The sequence below is a fragment of the Gadus macrocephalus genome, chromosome 11 (genome assembly GCF_031168955.1).
Source record: "Gadus macrocephalus chromosome 11, ASM3116895v1".
NCBI classification, from domain to species: domain Eukaryota; kingdom Metazoa; phylum Chordata; class Actinopteri; order Gadiformes; family Gadidae; genus Gadus; species Gadus macrocephalus.
This window is the reverse complement of record NC_082392.1, coordinates 4,400,302-4,413,319: the sequence shown is the minus strand read 5'-3', so window position 1 is coordinate 4,413,319 and position 13,018 is coordinate 4,400,302. Positions and strand designations below refer to the sequence as shown.

General features: G+C 44.2%; 1 protein-coding gene across 2 annotated transcripts in view; it reads left to right on the top strand.

Moving 5' to 3' along the window:
- Window positions 1–8,673, top strand: part of arl15a (ADP-ribosylation factor-like 15a) — a 45,638-nt gene extending 36,965 nt beyond the window's left edge. The window contains exon 4 of one of the 2 annotated variants that reach the window (XM_060064022.1): window positions 7,992–8,673. In XM_060064022.1, the coding sequence (XP_059920005.1) occupies window positions 7,992–8,269 (278 nt within the window). In that variant the 3' untranslated portion in view covers window positions 8,270–8,673. The remainder of the gene's footprint in view (window positions 1–7,991) is intronic. The other variant, XM_060064023.1, reaches the window with a different exon arrangement.
- The last annotated feature ends 4,345 nt before the right edge of the window (window positions 8,674–13,018 follow it).

The window sequence follows — 13,018 nt, the reverse complement described above, 5'->3', positions numbered from 1 at the left end:
AATCGCTCTGTAAACACGGACATGTTACACGCATGTCTCCGCGTCAGCCCCCCCGCCCGCAGCCGTTGCCTCACTCCTGGCCAAAAGGTACACACGCAGGTTTGTTTACGCGCGCTGTCGTCACAGAATGACGTTGGACGGAAGACAGATCTTCTGGCAGCCCAGCGACCCCAGCGGTGCTGCTTGAGAAACAGGAAGCGTTCTTGGAAGTCCAGCTACCCGCGTGGGAAGCCGTTTGATGTTCAGTACACACACTGATTGGGGATGTTGAGGAAGAGATGCAGAGGGGAAGAGGGTGGGGGGGGGGATGTTGGGGATAGCGTGAGGGGGTGGTCTCCCGCAGCTGTTTTAAGAGGCAATGCGGGGGGGGGGGGGGGGGGGGGGGGGCACTCATCCCCAGGCCACAATTTATGATTTTGTTAGGAGTAAAAAATAATTTATGTTGTTTTGCACACACAAGGCACATGACAGGTGTGCGGCATGTTTTGAAGCCAGCTCCAACCTAACCAGCCTACGAGATTCAAAACACACATGCACACACACACACACACACACATGCAAAGAAAGAAGGAAAACACACTAGGGAGACCACCAGAGTGGCACGCTACCAAATTTGGACAGAGCACTTTGAGGATGGGGTTCAACTTCACACTAGACCTTTCTGGACTAGGTCAAAGCCCCTCTGGTAACACTGTGATCGGAGAGAACCCTGCAGGGGTCCCCTGGAGCACACCGTCAATTCCTGCACGGAAGTGTGTAAAGCTATTGTGTTTGCCCCACTTTCCAGCCCCCCCACACACCTTATCTTCTCCTTAATACGCAGAGGAGCCAAAGGGAATGCGAATAGGTCACAATTTGATCCAATTTTGTCAAGTGTGTGTGATTGACCAACAACGACCATCTCTTTGTTTAAAATCGTACCTATTACAGATCAGGTACGATCTAAGGGGAAACCTGCTATTCGAAGCACGGACTTAAGGTTCAGCAGGTCGAGCAACACCCCTGTTACACCTTCTTGCGATTCACTTTCCTGGGGATCAACGCGAGATACGTTTTGTTGACCAGCAGCGTTTCTCTTTCTGGTTCACCTTCCGTTTCGGTTTTAGTTTTATCCCAACGCAGAACCCCTCTCCTTTTGAACTCGTAAGAAGGGACGACTCGCTCAGCTTGGCCGAGCGAGTCCTACGCGGTCCTACGCGGTCTCCCCGGCGGCTTGGGAGAGGAACGCCGACGCACGCGGCCTTGTTTCACGCGCCACGGCGCAGAAAACGATGCGGTCGGGGGACGCACGTGACATCACTGCTTAAAACCCACGATGCCTCCGTGGCCTGTCGTCTGCCTTCAACCCTGACTAAGTCGAAGGGAGGAGACGCACGATGAGCAGCCTGGGGGCCCCGAAACGCTAACCCCGTCCTTCCTTCCATCCGCCCCGGTTTTTCCAACTACAAAGGTCACACGGTACCGACCCTCCGGATCGTGTGTTCCAAGGCGGTAACGTAACTCGGAACAACTGACAACAGACACAGCCCAGATGAGGTACACTGTTGTTGTTTCCTATCGGGGAGAATTATCGGGAAATTCTGTTGGCTCGTTATTAAAAGCAGCCAAGCAAAAACTATAATCTCTAGAAACTGGGGAACGTTTAAAGTCCTTTTATTGAAACAGCCCTCGCTTCGTGTAAGGCCACAGTGCCTCTTGTCGGCAGATTAAAGAATTAATTTAGACTTTTGTTGTCTTTTTTTTAAAGCCAAAACAGTACATGGCAGACATGTCAACACGAGCCGACAGAAGGAGCTTGCTATATCAGAGGAGAAACATAGGAGACACAGCCACTCGTGCCTCTTGGTGTGGGGGGGGGTGGGTGGGTTGCAAAGCGTGGCTGCTGAGGGTGGGAGGGAGGTCACGTCACCTCCGGGTGCCCTGAAATGCAGCAGGGTGTGAGCTCGTGAAATGCCGTGGTCGGCTCGTTGCACTCCGGCCAGCCACGAACCCCTTGTTGTCGTGGGCTAATTCTGGCCGTGCATTCTCCTTCCTCCCTGGGGTGCGGGGCACCAGGTTGTCCTGGGAGCCAACTGGCCTTGTTGACCGTGGAGGAATCATCCCAGAGCAGTAGATGCCATTTATTTTGGGGTACCTGCTACCTCTTATTTGACTCATGTTCAGTGGCTTAGTGGTCGTAGGACCAAGCAAACCACATTCCTCAGCTTTTGTTGGGGTGCAAAACAGAAATTTTGTATTTGTTTTGTTATCCGTCCTATACAAACTCTGACGGAGGGAATCGTTGCATGAAGTCACTTTCACCTTTTGTTTGCAGGTGCGCCGAAAAATCTCAGGATGGCAATTAATGTGTTGCCTCGGGTGGAGGCTATGACCTTGCACAATTGTTCAGCAATTTGAGTCGTCGGATCAATCAGGAAAGTTGATTAAAAAATGAAGTATTTAGGAAACAAAAATTTGGGGGGGAAGATCACCTGAAGCTGCTTTAGCCGCTTTTGTGCTGGGAACCAAATGCAATTTTGTGCCCCAAACACATATCGCCTACATTTGCTCACATTTAAATCCATAGATTGGTTGGTTAATGTCCATAGAATGTGCACAGAATGCACTGTCCAGGGTGATAAAACGAGTAAATATCAGTCACTTATCCTTCCCTCCTCTCGTTTGCCAAATGAAGTGGGGTCTTAATCGTTTAGTTGATCTGATCTTGTTTAATCGGTCGACCGCTGCCGAACAGCAAGGCATGCCCGGCAGGAGAATGCGCTATTGTTACTGACATGAGCTATCCAATGACGCCTAAATATATCCCTCTTTCTCTTTTCAAAGCCCTATGGTCGAATACAAATTGTCTACATAGCATGCAAGATCCACATGTGAAAACCATAAAGACATTCTGTTTAAAGACAACTGTTTTGATAGGTCTCCAGATTTCTAAGTGCTACATGCAGTAGCATGGTCTGCGTTTCAAGTCCAGTCCATTTAACTTTGTAATGCGAGTTATATGTATGACAGGCATGAAATAGCACACAATGATGACAGTTGTGTTTTTAAAGGATTTTAAATATTTATGTTAATATCTGCTTTGGTGCAGGTCGGTCATAATACAATAAAAGGGTACCAAATAAAGCAAAATACAATGCAAGTTATAAACACTTACTGAATTAGCATCCAGCCTTAATATACACACTGTTAATGTGCAAGTATGTGTGAGAGAGGGAAAGTGTGTGTGTGTGTGTGTGTGTGTGTGTGTGTGTGTGTGTGTGTGTGTGTGTGTGTGTGTGTGTGTGTGTGTGTGTGTGTGTGTGTGTGTGTGTGTGTGTGTGTGTGTGTGTGTGTGTGTGTGTGTGAGAGAGAGAGAGAATGGTGACACTGACGTCAGGTCTAGACAGGCTGTGTGTGCCCGAGCCGCTGGGTGACAGCTGATGGAGTGCTGGTCATAACGAACGCTATACTCATCTCCACTGATCCATAGTGCCACAGCCGCCGCACAGAATAGCCCGAGCTTCCTGTTTTGAAGGAGGCGGCTGCACATGTGATCCTGTCGCGCTGCATCTGCGCAGACATTTTCTACTTACACGTTTGTTTATTTTTGCAAAAACTTTAGATATGTCATTTAAAATGTAATAATACTTTTGCACACAGATAAATCGAGCGGGTTCGAGTGGTAATGGTTGACACGTGTGAGGGTGATTGTTTTCGTGTGTGTGTGTGACACTGTGGGAAGGAGGTACCTGTCACGTATTATAAATACAACGGCCTTCATGCAAGGTTAGGACTCGTGTGAATTCCCCTTTTTGTTGTAGTTTTTTTTGCCTTTCTTAAGTGAGTCTGCTCGCCCGTGTATAAGGATACTTGTAATCCCTCACTGGCCTTAAAACACACACACACACACACACACACACACACACACACACACACACACACACACACACACACACACACACACACACACACACACACACACACACACACACACACACACACACACACACACACACACACACACACAGCAACAAGGGAAAACATCACAGAGCATTTGACCACCTACAGGCAGAAGGAACTCTGTGAGCGCATCCCTGGAGCTTACCGCTACATTGTCCTCATTGCAAGCCCAATGTGGTTTGTATTACTTTCAAGTGGGACCACAATGTGGTTTGCGTTGCCCAGCAGGGAAGCTGTTCCTCTGAGTAAAGGAAGAGGCCCGAAACCAAAATTGAAATCATTTGTAAATTGTCATTTGGGCTCAAAGCAGATGCTATCCAGCCTGTTCTGATTTAAAGTTCTGAGAGCTTTTTGAAGAGACAGCTGTGTAACCGACCCATGGCCCGGGCCGTACCACCAAATGATATTACTGTGTACTGTGTACTCTTAGTTTTATTGTATCGGTCGAAAGGTGCGTGGCGCCAGCCCCACACAGGACAGCCCATCTTAATAATGACCATGAGGCCCACTCCGAACCGAACCGTACTAGGTCTGCAGCTGACTATTATTTTGAGAATTGTTAAATCTTGAAGATAGTTTTTTTTCATTGCATCGTTTAATAATTGATTCTGTAGATTGTCATAAATCGGAAATGTAATCACCAGTTACCAAAAGTACATGTGCTTGCTTTATCTGGCAAAGCAGCCAAGAAAAGCCAAACTATTCATTTTCTAAATACCCACAAACCAAATATTTGATTTCAACTGATATTGCTCTATAATAGTATCAGGTTCATGTTTGTGTGTGTGCATCGGTGTGTCTAGTCACAGCACCTCATTTATAATGGCTAGAAATCTAGGATGATGCCCTAATCTTCCTTTACTGAGCTGTCTATCAAAGGTCATGAGTCTAAACGTCTTGCTATACTTTCTCTCTATATAAGAGAGAGAAAGAGGGAGACGGGTATTTCCAGTCCGCTTAATCCCGCGTTAAGTAACAACATCCAACGCACAAATGAAACGTACAACGCAGATCACAGGGAGGACTTAGCGATGCTGCATGTCTGGAAGCTCAAAGAGCAGCTCCTTTGCCAACAAATGTGTAGTAAACGAGTACGAAGGGCCGGTTGCTGGATCGGGGGCCAGGGCCTCTCGCAGGAACTGTTTACTTAACAACAGAGCCTGCAGGGTGGCGGGTGTATCCACGGCTCAAGTGCTTTCCACCGGGCTCCCAGGCTCCGCTGCGCGTTCCACAATGAAGTAAGCAAGCTGTATTACTGGGACCCTCCTTCACTTCCCCGCCTCAGCCCCAGTCCACTTCCCTATCGCTGCGTTGGAGCTTCTCCATTTTGGGGGGGGGGGGGGGGGGGGGGGGCTGTTTTTGGTTAAGGGAGACTTCACAGACAGTTTTTTTTTTTTTTTTTTTTGCTTTGACTGTAGTTCAACTTTCAAGAGTGAGGAGGAAGAAAAAAAATAAAAAAGTGCAGATTAGCAAGATGTTTGCATTTTGTTTCAAGGTAAAAGAATCAGGCGAGGGAAGTGTGTGTGTGTGTGTGTGTGTGTGTGTGTGTGTGTGTGTGTGTGTGTGTGTGTGTGTGTGTGTGTGTGTGTGTGTGTGTGTGTGTGTGTGTGTGTGTGTGTGTGTGTGTGTGTGTGTGTGTGTGAGTGAATCTGAGCCCCTTCATATCCACCAGCAGACACAATTGGGCCCAACAGTAGCATAATTCAGACCAAATGGAAGTGGAGGCTGGTGGAGGCCCTTTCCAAACCATAGACCATCTAAGGCCATTTTTAAATGTATTTTATTGAACCATAAAGCACCATTTGTCAATCATCACTTGAAGAGATTGACAAGTTAGAGATAAAATTAAGTTTTGTTCTACTCTGTAATTGTTTGTCTACGTCTTGCCAGACTTTTAATGGGTTCTTCATGTTATCGCTCACTTTGTACTATAAACTTGTAGACTACCAACCTTTACTGTAATCTAGCTTTGGTGTATTTCTGATGTAAATACAATCCATCATCATCCAGTGATCCAGGACATTTACTCATCCAATTGTGTATTACTAATGTGCATTACTATTCTTGCTTAATTTTGCTCATAGTATCCAATGGGTGCAATCCGCTGTTTTTTTTTTTACAACGTTGTGTATAACTGTTGTTTTCCAAATCCAGGTATGTCAGTGTTCATCACAGTCGGTACAGGCAGTATTGTTCAGGCAGTATTGTTCTCGTCCACGAGTGATTTCCACTCCAATCCGGCCGGACAGAATGTCTCCTCCATTCAGGCCAATAGGTGGCAGGAGTTGCCAGTAAGACATGAGTGACATTCCAGCCAACTCCCAAGCAGAGATGAGAGAAACTTCCCAGGCAATCTCTCAAGTGCCACTTTGTCTGATAACTTTCCACTCCAGTGAGAGGTGTGAGGAAAGAGAGAGGGAGGGGGCGGTGGAAGAAAGGATGGGGCAAGGAAGGAAGAGAGAGGAAGGGGAGGAAGGGGGGGAAGGGGATGCAGTGGGGGGGATGTCTGAATGTCACTGGAAGCATTGCGTGACGTTTTAAGACTCGCCGGACTCACAGTTTGTCACCACTTGGCAATTACCTTGCTATGAGCAACTTTGGTTGAAAACAAAACCTGATGACGAGATTGGAGAGGAAGAAGGGCGATGACAGAAAACTGACTTTGAAATACTTTGTTTTATGCAAATGTCTGGGGTCTGGATGATTCATCTTGGTATGTTTGAGCTCAATCAATCTTCAGAAAATAATGTTGACAATAATATTAGAGAAGCGCTTCTCATTGTTCTTAGTCGTAATTGTATGCACTCTCATGATTCTTGCCATTTCTGGGTGGTCTCTTCATGTTTGAATGCACTTAATTAATGTAAGTTGCTCTGGATAAAAGCATCAGGGAAAAAATAAATAATAATAATAATAATTTGAACTGTATTAATTGAAATAATCATGTAGTGGCTATTCAATTACTTATTAATGCACCATAAATAATATAAAAATATAACGCGTATGAAGCCAGTATGTCACAAAAGTATAAAAAGAGACAATACGTTGCATTTCAATATCACCTAATTATCCCCATAAAATAACATAGTTTTGGTTACAAGTGAGGTGTTGGTGTTGGCTGTTCTCTGTGAACAGTTGCTTGTGAGCAGGACTTTCAGCCAGAAATACCAAACAATGCCGTCAAGCTTAGGCTCATTGCGACAATGTGGCAGATATGGTTGGACTTAGTCTGCACATTGGGCGACTGCAATGTGTCAAATTCAAATTTCTCCCATGAGAACTAGCACACGAGGAGGAATGCCTGACGGCTTTAGCCTGGATATGTGAGACAGTTGTGCTCTCCTTGATTGAACACCGGCGCCTGTGCTCAGGAGTCTAGCACCTTTGCTGCCGCGGAGATAACAAGAAAAAAATGGAAAGTTCTCAAGCGACGTGTTGAAAAAACTCTTGTGATTTTTTAAAAGTGCGAAAGGGACTTCTAAATTTTTGTGACGTACCAAAAAATAGTCTTTGCGGGGGTAGATACAGGGTAAACAAGTGATTCATGCGTTGAGGGGGTTCTTTCTAGTTGAGTGAAATGACGATCATAATATCCACCCCGGAGAACATGTGCAGAACAAGCCCACAGAAACACGTCACCCCCACGGCGTCGCTGTTCCTGCTGCGGTCTCCCGTAGGCATGGTTCTGATCATTATGTTTTGGTAACTCCGTAACTCGTGTGCCCTGACTGTGGGGCTGGTAGATTATGGAGAAAATCGTAATCACGATTGTTTTGGTCAATGTTGAAATCACGATTTTTAGACCGATTATTTCTGACTTTGAAATCATTATGCATTTATTCAGCATTTCGCACCAAAAAAACACTTTGTAACAGAGAACTTTGAAATTTCCCCTTAAAAAATATACTCAAGATGTTCAAATCAAAAATAATGTACAAATATGTGTCCAGCTGTTAGCTGTTAGCTGCCCAGTTTGACAAAAAATTCGATATAACAATTAAAATTCAATTAATTGCAAAAGCCCTACCTGACCAGAGTCTCCCGGGCTACAGGTGCCGACAACATCAAGAAGTATTGGAGCCGGTACTACCAGGGCTCTCAAGGCGTGGTGTTCGTCCTGGACAGCGCCTCGTCGGACGAAGACCTGGAGGCCGCCCGCAACGAGCTCCACTCGGCCCTGCAGCACCCCCAGCTCTGCACGCTCCCCTTCCTCATCCTCGCCAACCACCAGGACAAGCCTGCCGCGCGGACCCCAAACCAGGTAAGCCAAGACCCCTCCAGTCCCGCCCGTGCGGCCGTTTTGTTTAGAATGGATTTGGACACACACTGAGAACGTTTTAATGTACGTTATGGATACTGCCGTCTCCTCACCGCAAACAAATGTTACCCTGACTTGACAAGAACCAAGGTGTCACGCGTTAACCTGGCTATTTCCTTTGGAAGTTATGTCGGATACACTACACATCAGTACCACGTTAACACTTCCACACTCCTTACAAGTCCAGGTCAAACTGCCTTTTTGATATGAAAATGTATTGGACGTTTTTTGAACCTTTTTTTATTTTTATAAAAATGAAAAGGTGCAGAACACACACTGCCATTTTTTCCCTTATCTTTGGGAGGGGAGCTGAGTGACCCATAGATCTTTAATGTTTGGGCATTTGTCCAGAAGGTAAAATTGTAGACTTCTAAACCTCCAAAGGCACGTGTCCAAGCGTATTGACATTCTGTTCGGTCTTCCACTTACTGGTTCATTTTTATTTTTTTTGGGATGATTTCAAGAATTTGAGGCATAGGATTATTCACCAGCATGCTAGGACATTAAAATAAAGTAGATAACATCCGGTGATTCATCGTGCTTTACACTACTTTCCCACTTAGGGGACCATTTGTGTTCACGGTTGAATTATTTTCACATCTTATTATTATAATTAGTCAGTAAGTAATGGACAATGATCCTGATGCTGGCACATTTTGACCTAATACACTTGCAGGAGGCTGCTTTCAAATCATTGTCACTCTCAAATAATTTTTTTTTTTATGAGACATTAAGACAAGTTTAATATGCATCATGCCTGATCATTGACATAATTCAGCTTGATTTGACCTCCCAGGGAAAAATTTGGGAAACATTTCTCTTCTACATACCGCTGTCCTGACTGGGTTTTTTGCCCCAGTAATTCACTCGCTTGTTCAACTCTATGGAAACTATGATCTCCTGACCTACTGTGCGTCCGGAACAGCCTATAACCAACCCCCTTCCAGTACAGACATAGGAGCAATTTCTCTCTGATAAGCAACAACTTTTGCTAATAATAGAACAAACTTGTTGCTAAGTGGGAACCAAAATCAAGAAGTAGCTCCAGTCATCGGACAGCAACACTGATAAAGGGCACCGTTGTCTCATTGGCAGACATCGTAGATCAGCCGTCCACGTCCGACCACCATATATAGAAAAGCGTGCCCCCATAGACGGCCTTCCATATTAGGCCCACAATTACACATTTCTGTTCCTGGCAGATCCAACCAAATCTCTATTTCCGGTGCACACCATGTCCTGTAATTGCAACAGACGTGTAGTCAAGGCTGACATTTTTCCATTGAAGGTGGCATATTCAGTTCTTCTTTTTTAACAGCTGTTCAGCCTCCCTTACAGACAAGTCGGTAAACGTAAGGACACAGCCCAAATGTCACCGGACATCTCTCCACCCCCCTCCCGCAGGGCTAGATGAATCACTGTCGGGGCGTTCAGGGATAAATCGCAGTGAAACTGATATAGTCTTGCTTGGCTGTTCTCTTCCTCTCGAGCCACACTCTGCCCTACCTCACCATCATTAGGAATCAGTTGGTTAGGATATTTGTTGCTGCTTTCACTTTTAATCTGTAAAAAGAAAAAGAACGCGAGCTTCCATTTCCCAGCTGCACATAAAAAATTTCACAGACATACATACATGCATACATACATGCATACATACATACATACGCATACATACATACATACATACATACATACATACATACATACATACATACATACATACATACGCATACATACATACATACATACATACATACATACATACATACATACATACATACATACATACATACATACATACATACATACGCATACATACTAACATACACTCATCGCTTTTGAAATCGATAGATTGCTAGACAGGGCTGAAAAAAATTATGACATCCTGTCATCCTTTGAGGCGTCTACTGTTCTAAAAACAAAAACGGCGGTGAGTGATTTCCCAAATCTGATCGCGACGGTAAACTGATATGAACCTGACGACTTAAGAACCCCTCCCCCCCACTCCATCCAAAAAAAAAAAAAAACGGAACAATTTCAGTTGCCATGGATTTCTACATTTAAAAACTGGACCTGGTAATCTTATGATACCTTGGCCCCATAACAAGTTCCCTTTGTTTAGACTCCCTGTAAGCTCTAATTAAACATGATCAACTGCTGGCTGGAGCGCGACGTGCGCCCTGCTGCATGAGGCTCGTGTCAGTAACGGGGAGGCATTGACAATCCCTTGCCGTTTATAAACACTTTGACACGTGAGAGCGCTTTATAGGGAGGAGTGAGAAGAGTCTAGCCTTAAGGCACTTATTCCAATGCCCCTGTGAGGTTAATCTCAGTTCATATTGTGAGCCTATTATGTCAAAAGAACAGGCTTCCAGAGCAGAACTAGTGCAGAACTGGAGCCGGTACTTCTCAGATTTCTACGTTCTTTTCCACTTGTTCTCAATGTAGCAATAGTCGTTTCTCTATGTAGCCATGAAGACTTTAAGCATTGGATTTCATGTTGTTGACCATGGCCACAGCCAGGATGAGAAACATGTAGACGAATAAAAAAAAATTCACACATCGCAACTATTTATGTGCGGTAATCTTTAGCTTCACTCTAACTAACAGACGTAGCCAAGCTGCTACTATCACAGAGGCTGGATCCGTGCATGTTGCCTCCTCAGCGTCCTTCTACTCTGGGAAGCAGATGGGTGTTCTCATGCTTCATTGATGAGGCCAAAATGCTTCCCAAAGCAGGGATGCTAAATAGTAAATGAAAGTCACGTCACAAACAGGTGGCAACCTTTGCAAAATGTCGCGACCGGGTCTCAGGTAAGTGCTATGTGATTCCTTCAACTGAGTCTTAAAGCTCTATTAAGGGTGTGTCTCTCTGGCTATTGGTCCGTTTGTGAGCATCAGGTTATGCTAAATCTGTACAGTATCAAAATGAGTACAATGTATTATATGTTCATATATTTACCCAGTGAGAGGATTTACTTTGTGAAATAACCTAATTTGTTGAATTTGTTAAGGATTAATTGTGATAATTTTGAATATATTTAAAAGTATACTTACTTATAAAAATTATGGGAAAAGTATAGAGTAGCTTTTGGAGTTTTGACCATCAGAGCCTGCAAATTAGGGCTGCAAATTCAGTGTCAGGAAAGGAAGTATTTTCAATGTTGTAAAGCTCAGGAGCGCCACTAAGGCGACCCAAGTTAATATATGTACACTACCGTTGGGGTCAGAAAAGCGTTTGTTTTTTTGAATCAAGATAACATTCAATCAATCAGAAATATAGCCTCGATATTTTTAATGTGATTAATGACTATTCTACCAGGAAGCAGCTGATAATTAATGGAATATCTACATAGGTGTTTGGAGGCCCATTTCTAGCAACCATCCCTCCTGGGTTCTAATGGTACATTGTTTAGCTAATCGTGTTAAAAGGCTAATTGATTATTAGAAAACCCTTGTGCAACGATGTCAAGGCAGCTGCAAACTGTTGAAAAGGTGTGAGTTCTCATGTAAACCTTATCTCTCCTCTCCTCCTTAAACTGTTCACTAGGTTGTCAGCATAAGCTAGACGCTTTGGCAGATGACAAATATGTGTGAGGATTTGAGGTTTGCCGAATGACTGATTTATGATCACCCCTGATTAATATATGATTTGATTAAGTCAGTGAGTATTTCTGCCTGAACGTCATTCATTATGCTTTCACCAGTGAAGATCTGAATGGTGGAAGAGGTGGATGGGGGATTTTTCTTTGGATGTTTTCCGCATTGACGTTGCTTTGCCATATAGGTTCTTAACGTTCATCCTATACATCCAGAGAACCACAGCCACAAGATCCCGATAAGGAATAGCCTACTTTGTCCATGGCCTAAATAACCTACCTTTTTAACTGCTATGCTAAATAATTGAGTTAATAGTGGTAAGTTTTATATTTAATGTACGATACGGTATGGTGTGGAGAGTGGAGCTGCACAGGCACTCTGCCTGGAGCACTGTTTGAACAGGACTAGGATTACATGACAGGTTAATGGAGCTGAGAATTTGCTCATTCCCTATGTTGTCTGGAGATGCACTTGGACCGGCTGGGCTTCTATCTGTGTCCTACGATTGAACTTACCTCGCACCCCAAATTTGACCCCGGCGGTGTGCGTGTTTTAACATGTACTGACGTGTCTAGGTGCTCAAGTGTCGGTTGGCAGCGCAGATGTTTTCATAAATTAAGAGTTACAGAGTCTAAAAATAAAAATGTATTCATACATTGGAGTAAATATCCAACAGGTTTTATATTTAACCCTTGGGTTACTGTGGCTATGCCGTGTTTTGACTGAACAGAAACATGATTGGGTTCATTCAAATCTCTGCTGTGATTTACAAAAGATTCAATAGAAAACGATAATCTTAACTAGCTTCATCATTAAAAAAGGCAGGCTGCTCTGTACCCCTCTTTCTCTGGTTTACACTGATTTAATTCAAGACGCGTAACCCTTCATGGTTTGCTCATAATCAGTTCCTTCACAAAACAACGTGGGAACGTCAGTCTTAACACAAGTCTCAAACTTTGATCCCACTTCTTGTCAAATATGGACCCCGATATTTCCGGGTCCATTTTCAAAACGTTCATACAAAAAACGTGAAAGGCGCTATGAATTAAAGCACCGATTTTTCCCCATAACGTGTGCCTTTAGGCCCCTTCCAGATGGTCGAAAACTATCCGTTGTCCTTTAATGCGGTTCAGGAATATCTCCGTAAAGACGGATACATTG